General features: G+C 33.6%; 1 protein-coding gene across 4 annotated transcripts in view; it reads right to left on the bottom strand.

Moving 5' to 3' along the window:
- Nucleotides 1-723: 723 nt before the first annotated feature.
- ITGB1 (integrin subunit beta 1) overlaps nt 724-9,725 on the bottom strand; it is a 46,526-nt gene continuing 37,524 nt past the window's right edge. For 3 of the 4 annotated variants that reach the window (XM_026000843.2, XM_072749244.1, XM_026000844.2), the window contains 2 exons: nt 7,842-8,008; nt 724-1,964 (listed from right to left, as the gene is read on the bottom strand). In XM_026000843.2, the coding sequence (XP_025856628.2) occupies nt 1,899-1,964; nt 7,842-8,008 (233 nt within the window). In that variant the 3' untranslated portion in view covers nt 724-1,898. Of the gene's footprint in view, nt 1,965-6,775; nt 6,866-7,841; nt 8,009-9,725 lie in introns of those variants that run through there. The other variant, XM_072749245.1, reaches the window with a different exon arrangement.

Below are 9,725 nucleotides of genomic sequence, written 5' to 3'. Positions count from 1 at the left end.
CACCAATTTTTAAAAATGGGAGGGTATGGCAAATGTGAGAGGCTGGTCCTCTTCCCCAAATCTGACACCTGTTATAAGCTCTAGGAAGGAAAACATATCTTCTAATACTCTTTACTATGAGTGTACATACTTTCTAACAAACCAAAGCCAATGAAAAGAAAAGTTCCTTATCAGAAAGGTAACAGGGGCATCTGTGGCACAGTTGATGGTCCCACTCTTGGTTTTGGCTCAGATCAGGATCTCAGAGTCGTGAGATTGAGCCCCATGCTTAGCAAGGAGTCTGCTCGAGAGTCCCGCCCCTCCCCCCCACTCTATCTCTGTCAAACGAATAAATCAATCTTAAAAAAAAAAAAAAAAAAAAGCAATCCTGTCTGGATCTTAAATAAAATGACATAATTTCCAGTTTCTAGTTACCAGTTCTAAGACATTGACAGAGTTAAGCCTGCTTGATGTAAGGATAAAAGCTATTTCCCACTACAGGAGGGGGCTGAGGACTTACCCAATATTATTTAAAAAGCCCAAAAACAGTCAGAAAAAAATCTGTTTAATCATAGCACTTTCCTTGTGTCTCTGGCACATCTTCTTTTGTTCTTTAAGAAATATATTTTAGCTTCTTAAGTGAAATACCCATTAACCAGATATTTTTTTTTGTCAGCCTAAGCTATAAAAATTTTATGCATAGAAATGGACAATATAGATCAATACATACAGAAAACATCCAACTTAAATATTTTAGGCATATTTATTTAATAAATAACTTCAGTAAACAGCATGTAAAAAGTGAACTGTTAAAATTAAAAGGCACTTAACACAAGAATGTGACTAGGATGAAACAAAACGGGCAAACAGTGAGAAGGGAATATACAGTGGTCTATTACAGCGCTGGCTGAAAGGGGGACGTGCTTAAGTGAGAGCTATGGCATAAGTCACAGGACAACTTCACATGTTCAGTAAGAAGGCAAATTTACAGCTGAAATGCCAAAGAAAAAGTACTGGTAAAAAAGTCTTACCCCCAAATTGCAAACAAATACATTAAATGATTAGAAGAGGTGATAAAAAGCACCAGGCTTTTAAACAAAATACAAGGAATAAAGTAAATTCACCCAAAGGTCCTCAATTCAGCACGTATTATGTAAATTAAGGCCATTATGTAAATGATGCTAAATTAAGGACTTTTTTGCAGAAAATTTCCAGATACTTTTTCCAAGGCCTGAATTTCTAAAGAGAAGGCGTAAGAGTTACCAAGATAAAGTAACTCTTAAAAATGGCACACAGGTTTTAAAGCTATGTTTCCCTTCCTAACTCTCTGACTTTTTCCCATGGCCTCTACGTAGATTAAATATCTCAAAACTATTTTACACCGGTTAATTCCCAATATACTCAATCTTTCAGATATGTCATCAGTCTTGTCTAAATAGGCAAATAGCAAAATAAAAAACTTGAAACAATTCTAAACTAGCTACATAGGACATTTACTTTGGATTCTGTAAAACTAAAACCTGACATATCTGTAAAGCTAAAAATCAATTTTAATACTTGATTAATAGAAACTCTCCACATACTCATTATTTTAACTACTGCCCTTTCAATCACTCTAGAAATCTCACTTAATCCAATAAGAGCCTGATTTTAATAGTCCAGGAGGAAAAGGTCAAAAAGGCACAATGTGACCTTAGCAGATAAGGATAACCATCCTGTCTCAAGTTTTTTGTCAGTCCCTGGCATTGATTATAACATTATTTTCAAAATAATAAAAAAAAATTTAAATTACACATATTGTACATTTTTAAAAACTGCACATGAGAAAAACCATGGTGATATTGCCCTAAAGCTACCTTACTGTGACTATGAAAATTACGACTTTGCATTCAGTGTTGTGCAATCTGCATGGGCAGTGCTCATTTTCCCTCATACTTCGGATTGACAACAGTTGTCACAGCACTCTTATAAATAGGATTTTCACCCTAAAAAAAAAAAAAAAAGAGAGAGAGAGAGAGAAATTATCAGATACTCTACTAAAATCAAGTAGTAGTATTTTATTTTATAAAACAATATTAAGAGCTATGGTCATTTTCAGTTGTCTCCATTCTTATCTGTCCACATATCACACATATCACATATTTTTTAAAAGCATTAATAAAAACTTTACACAAAAATGAAACATGAAATCTTTGCTTTTCAAGTCAAAAGGTGACCCTGTAATCTGGTATTATTTCATTCTTGAGTCCTTCCTACATGGCACGATTGATTTAAAAATGCCCTCCACAGCAGAGAATGTCCTGTAATGGCTTCTCTCCTTTAAACTAGTTTTGAATGGCTATCTTGAAGAATTAACTCTTCTGCCATTAACTGCCTGATTCTTAACCCTTTACTGTGGTTAAGAAGGTTCTTGATAATTAATGGGAATCCTTGATTGTCATCTCTGTGAGGGAAGTATTCTCTTGAGGCTTTTTCCACCACAGAAATTGTGGACACCAAATGCTCTGAGGCAAAGTACTGCTGAGGGCACTGAGCCTGCAGGAGTCGTCACACTGCCATTTTTGCTTACAATGTTAACAAAAATAATGTTATTCTGCATGAAATAATTGTTATTCTTCAGAAAGCATACTGGTGAAATGTTTTATTTTCATTGCAATACTAATTTTAGCAAAGGGTACCAAAATGAAGCCCAGAAAACTACTCCAAGCCATAAACTAAACAGCTCTTTCAAGACCCAAAAATATACAGGCATTGACGTTTTAAGCATGCAATTAACATACAATCCCACAAGACCATTTTCTTAAAACAAAACGAAACAAAACAAAATCTAAGTGATACATTTAAATATCTACTATAGCATTTTCTTTCTCCTATCTTTATCAACTGAAAGTAGCTTGAAAGCCAACTGAGTACAGCCAAATAATCCTATATCAGAAGAAATCACAGTGAGCACCAATCAATAAATGTTAAATAAAAACTTAAGACCTTAAGATTTTAGGCAAAAATTAATTGGTTTTATATTGTACTATAGAGCCATTTGTGGTGATTTTTAAAAATATTTATAGAAAGCATCTAAACAGTAATTTTTGCTTTTAAATTTTATTTACACTTCATTGCAGATTATATCAGGATATGGCTTTTACTGTCACAATTTCTGCCCTCTCAGAGGGTATAGGCTGGTGCATGACAAACATGTAAATAAAATAAGGCACTCTAATATAGTACAAAACAGAATTATGAACATAGTACGGGAGCAGTAAAAGAAAAAAAGGACTGACTTTGAGAAGATTAGGGCATTTTCACAGAGAAACTGACTATAGATAAAATATTGATCGATAAATAGAAACACACGCAAAGTCAAGGTCTAGGAAAAAGAATGACACATTTATATAGTTTAGAAGTTTTTAAGAGTGTGAGTGTACGTTCTGAGGTGTGAGCAAGGGAGAGGAGACAAGAAAGAAGACATGGCCAAATCATAAAAGGTCCTGTGTGCCATGCTAGAGAGACTGAATGTTATTCTGTAGAGGAGAAATCACTGAGAAAAAGTATAGCATGTAAAGCTGGATGGTCCCGAAACACACCAAATAAACCATTACAACTTCAGCTCAGTAACTCATCTGAATTCCTATTAAGACAGGACAATATGCCTTAGCCTGACCCCAACCCCACCTCACAAAATACATCTTGACCCGTCATTTCAGAAACATGGTGCAGGAACTCAGGATCCCTCTGAGACAAACATCAAATAATTTGGATAATAGAAAACATGTAGGATATCCATTTCTCATCTCTTACCCAACTGAAGCTAATACATTATTATACAGACATTACAGGAAACTAGATCTTGGCAACTACATTCTTAGCAAGTAATATAGTACAAATACGTTCATTACACTCCTTATTTCCATCTTCCTATTCAGCATTTGAGGCTAGAACTTGGTTCTTTCAAATACACGGAGAAAACAAATCACCATTTTTCTTTGAAACAATATATTAGATCAATCTAGTATTTCATACTTAAGAATTTATAAGGGAAGTAAACACATACACAAAATGAAAACAAGCAAGCCCCCTCCCCCAAAAAATCCAGAAAACAAAATACAAAAGAAAAAATACCCAAAAAACTAATGAGTCCAAAGTACATAAGGCAGAACTTACCTTTGGAGAAAAGTCTGCCTTTTCATATACACAAACATTTATATACGATTACATCCAAACAAAAGATTAACATGCAAGGTTAGAAGTAAAATTAAACTATCTGTGTTAGGCATCATTTTAGATGGAGGTAAACTAAAATAAACCAGATTAGTTTCCAACGTTCAGAGTGCAACCCCACCCTTATCTTGAGAGAAAAAATATCAAAGCATATTTAAATCAATAGAACAGAGTTATATTCAGAAGTAAAGTCCTCGTATGTACTCAGTAAAATGTCATCTTTGTGCTCACACTAGAAACTGGCTAGAAAATCATCTCTGTAATATAACATATTAGATATACAACATACAATGGTGAGAGATTAGGAATCTACATTAAAGCCTGCGTAACAGCAGGGAGGATAGAAAATTTTATAATTCACTCTAAAATTTTAAGGTTGATAATTTGATTTTTTTAAATGTACCTACAAAATAGTCTTATGTGGTGAAATAATCACAGTGCCTGCTCATTCTCTGAAATATGTTAATAGCATAATTTACACTGATTGGTAAACCCTGATCCCATATCAGAAAACTGTTTCATGAGTCATAATTTATTTTCATTTCTTGATGCTCATTCCTTAATTTCTATTGTTTATTTCTACTTTAATTTTTCATAAGAAAACATCTGATAATAACCTGTAGCCATTAATTTGCCTGGATTTCACCAATGAACTCATCAATAAACTTCACCAATAAACTTTTAAGCAAACTTCTCAAGTTATCCAAAATGCCTATTTTGGCTGAAAAAGTAACATTTTAGTGAAACTTAATTGTTTCACTATTATTTATTGATAATTTCTTGCAAAGTACAATTTAATGTGTAGTAAAGATAGAAATTACATCTTTCAATAGGATACATGGAAATTTATCTTATTTGAGAAATAACCATATGCATTGTCAATATTTGACTGTTTTTGACCTACCAAAAAAAAAAAAAAAAAAGGAAAAGGATAAGGGAAGGAAAAAAAAATCTAGCAAATCAGCTTCCTTCTAAAAACAGTCGGTGGAAAGGATCAGGTAAGAGAACACATAGAGTCTGGACTAATACAAAAATGTACCAGGCTGCCCATATACAACTGTGACTGTAATCTTCTGCCAGGAAATCTAATTTTGCCATTGGAAAAGTCTTAAAATCTGCTTAAAAATAAAAGAAAAAAAAGACAAGTAATGGTTTCTAATGTTATTGGGCCTTCCTACCTTTTAAAAATATTAAACATACCTGTATTTTAAGTACACTCTCGGTAAATAGGCAAAACCACAATGCTGGTTTCTATGTCATAAAGTGGTATGTCCATTACAATGTTTGTCCAATATAGTTATGTCACTCAAATGTCACAAAGGGGTAATTCTCCATAAAAGAATGATCTATCTCTACTTAACAGGTAACAGAATCTCCTGAAGATATGTGACTGCTGCCAATACAGTGCTGTGGGTAAGAATATGAACCCTGGAGCCACTGTGCCTTGGTCTGAATCTGAGCTCTTCCACTGACTAACCATGGGTGAACCTGGTCAAGTTATCCAACCCTTCTGTGCTTCAGGTTTCTAATATGTGAAATTTAAAAAAAAAAAAAATCCTTGGGAGAAGAAAGAGAAATTCTGGACCACCAGCCAGGAGAATCTGTTCTTATCATAACCTTTTAAATCAGTTTAAGGGATTTACATGATTACATTAAAATATGCTAGCAGCATTTCATGAAAAATCAGATATAAGGAAATCCTGTCCACTCCTAATAAAAGAAAAAATAATAAATTTGTCATTCAGGTAAAATGTATATTCACCAGAAGAGCTTACCATAATCTACCGAGTAGGATAAGCAAGCCTTACTACAACTCTGAAATTTTCAACTAAAATTTTATTTAAAACTATAAATAGGACTTTCTCTTTAAAGTCTTTGTTGTTTTTTGTAAAAAAAGTTCAATGTTTAAGTTGAATATCAGAATCATTCAATAACCAGAAAACATATAGAATTTCAACTTACATCAAGAACTAAAGTATCTTCAAATAGTTCTAAAATCAGTAACAATGACATTGGAGTTGTATAGCATACAAATGTTTCACCAGGTTACATTTTTTTTCTATTTTGCAATTTAGATTTCACTTTTACTTTTCATTGTTTCACCCTAGAATCTACATATGGTGATTTGTAAGTAAGGATAATGTCATCTAAAGCACAGGAGTGTAGTGAGGATGGTAAGTTGACAAGCTGATATCACATACTGCAGTTCATTAGCCAGATATCCACACCCACACAACAGATGTTATTAATGGCTCCCTGTTAAAGGCGTGACAACCAAGCTCCCAACAGCCAAGTGGCTCGATGCTGTTGAAGTGCTGAGTTCCGACCAGGGGTCTGGCAGGCCACAAAGCACATTCTCTTCTTACTGTTACCCAGCTGCTGCTTCTGTACCATAAGGCTTCTTTGAAAGCCCTTTGAAAAGCTAACTCTAAATTAACACACGCCAAAAAAAGCCACAATATAGCCATATAAATAAAGCCAGACTTAAAAAAAAAAACAAAAAACAGCAGTTGTGATAAAGGACACACAGTGCAGTAAAAAAAGGATAAAAGTTCACATGCAAAGACAGAAAAAGAAAGAAAATACGAACGGCAACTTAGAGACCAGCTTTACGTCCATAGTTTGGATTCTTGAAATTATTAATAGGACTCTTGTAAATCGGATTTTCTTGCTAAAGTAAAAGAAATAGTTTCTAATGATTTCATCAGAAAAATACTGACATGTATATTGTTAAACACTATAAGAGAATTTTCCCTATTTCATAGATTTTACTTTTATACTTCTATATAGCATTTAACAACAACAACAAAAAAGCACCAACCCAAACTGTAGTAAATGAAAATGACTAAAATTCATTATACTTTAAAATTACCGAAGACTGCCTTCTCTGTCAAAAGATAAATACATGAAGGCCAAGGTTTGGCCACCCTACCCTCAGACTTCATATTTCAAACCACATTATATGCTAGCACATTTCACCCACTTTCAGCTTTTAAAAATTTTTTACAAAGTTTTATTGAGTTATAATTTGCAGAGTTAAATATATTCCTTTTATGTATAGAGTTGTACATACATACCCACAATCAAGATCATCCCAAGAAGATCCCTCATGCCCTCTCCCCCCCACTTCAGCCTCTGGAAACCATGGACTTAGTTCTGCCTCTAGAGTTTTTGCCTTTTCCAGGATGTCATATAAATGGAATCATATAATACGCAGCCTTTTGAGTCTGGCTGCTCTTGATCAAGGTTCTTTGTTGGGAAGAAGAGAAAAATAGAGAATGAGAGAGAGAGAGAGAGAGAGAGAGAGAGAAAGCTTTCCACTGAATATCCTGCCGCATAGATATTATCTAGAATTCTATTTTACATGAGATGAAAAGGCTGAAGAGCAGATTTAAGATCAAAATCAGGAAATAAAAACACTGACCACAGTATCCAGAAGATACTTCCTTAGAATGTTCTGGTTTGATGGGATATATTTAAGAGGTTTTCTGTTTTTCACCAAATGTCAAGTTCTCTGAGTGATGAACTTTTGGGGAAATAAAATACTCGAAGACTTTAATAATCAGTTTCAGCGTTAACAGACAAGCCTTAGAAGTGTTATATTTACTTTGTGAACTGCCCTACTTTTTAGATGTTCTGCAACTTACCGTGTCCCATTTGGCATTCATTTTTTCCTTTTCAAATTTGGCAAATTCCCTTCTGTCATGAATTATCATTAAAAGCTTCCAAATCAGCAGCAACGCAAGCCCAATAAGAACAATTCCAGCAACCACACCAGCTACAATTGGAATGATGTCTGGTCCAGTGGGGCACTCTGTAAAGTAAAAAGGAAGGGATTGATATATGCAAAGTAGGGCTAAAACTACAAAGACCTGGCTAGTGTCTCAACAAAAACACAGAGAAATAAAAGCTCAAGATAAGTAAATGTGAAGAATTCCAAAGAATCTATAAAAAAGATACTAGAATTAACAAAGACCTTATAAAGCCAGAGGATATGTGCCCAATAAACAAAAATCGTATGTATTTCTATATAGTATATGAAAGTTTATTTCTACATATTGGAAATGGAAATTTAGAAAATAGTATCTTCTGTAACAGCATTGAAAATCATGAAATACTTATGTATACATCCAACAAAATATGTGCACCATTTGCATGTGAAAAATTACTAAGCACTGATGTAAGAAATCCAAGACCTGCATAAATGGAGAAGTATTCCATATTCATGGATGGAAAGACTCAGTAATGTTAAGATGTCAATTCTCCCCCAATTTGATTAAATAAACTTAATGCAATCCCAATCAAAATCCTGGCAGGATTTTTATAGGTATCAGCAAGTTAATTCTAGAATGTACAAAGAAGGCAGAGAACTAGGAAAGTATTTCAAAAACACTTTGGAAAAGAACAAAATTGGACATCTCACATTACCAGATTTCAAGACTAGCTATAAAGCAACAGTAATTGACACAGTGTGGTATATTGGCTAAAGGTCAGATGCACAGATAAATGGAACATAATAAAGAATTAGAAATAGGCCAACATACATAAGATCATTTGATTTTTCAAAGGTAGAGAAGAATCAGTCTTTCCAACAAAGTGCTAGAACTACTAGACATCCATATGTAAGAACTGAATCTCACTCCATATACTGAAATTAACTCAAAATGGGTTACAGGCCTAAATGGAAAAACCAGAAACTATAAAACTTCTAAAGAAAACACAGGAGAGGGCAGCCCCAGTGGTTCAGCGGTTTAGTGCCGCCTTTGGCCCAGGGTGTGATCCTCACATGAATAAATAAATAAAATATTAAAAAAAAAAAAAGAGTCATGCTTTACTGACTGAACTGGCCAAGTGTCCAATTTAAATTAAAAAAAAAAAAAAAGAAAACACAAGAAAAATCGTTATGAACCTGAGTTAGGCAAAGAGTGCTAGATATAACAGTAAAAGCAAGATCCATAAAAGAAAGACGGTAAATTGTGTTCATCAAAATTAAAGCTTCTGGTCTTTCAAAAACAATGTTAAAAAGATGAAAAGATAAGGAAGCATAAATTGGTAAACATGTATCTGTAAATGTAAAATACAGAGACTTCAAAAAAAAAAAAAAACAGTTTGGCTATTTCTTATAAAGTTAAACATATGCTTACCATATGCCCTCAAATGCATTCGTACCATATATCCAAAAGAAATGAAAACTTACATTCCTACAACAACCTGTACAGAAATGTAGGAAATTTCAAAGAATATAACAAAAAGTGCCTACAAAAATCAAAATAAAAAATGTTTCCTCTTCTGAGAAGCTGAACAAATTCATGCTTTATAATATCCTTTAAAATTATCTTTCCCAGTAGCACTCAAGCCTAAATCAAGCTCAAATTCAAGCATCATCAATAATGAGCCAAGTCCTAGTGAATTCCTGTCCTGGTTAAATAAATGTCAGGCAGTATGCTGAGTGTTTTATGTGGATTCATACATTTAGTCTTCAAACTCTCCATTCATAACACTTAAGACTTGTTTTTTCCTTCTTCTTTTAT

The sequence above is a fragment of the Vulpes vulpes genome, chromosome 2 (genome assembly GCF_048418805.1).
Source record: "Vulpes vulpes isolate BD-2025 chromosome 2, VulVul3, whole genome shotgun sequence".
NCBI classification, from domain to species: Eukaryota; Metazoa; Chordata; class Mammalia; order Carnivora; family Canidae; genus Vulpes; species Vulpes vulpes.
The sequence above is the reverse complement of the archived record's forward strand: the minus strand, read 5'-3'. Positions and strand labels throughout refer to the sequence as shown.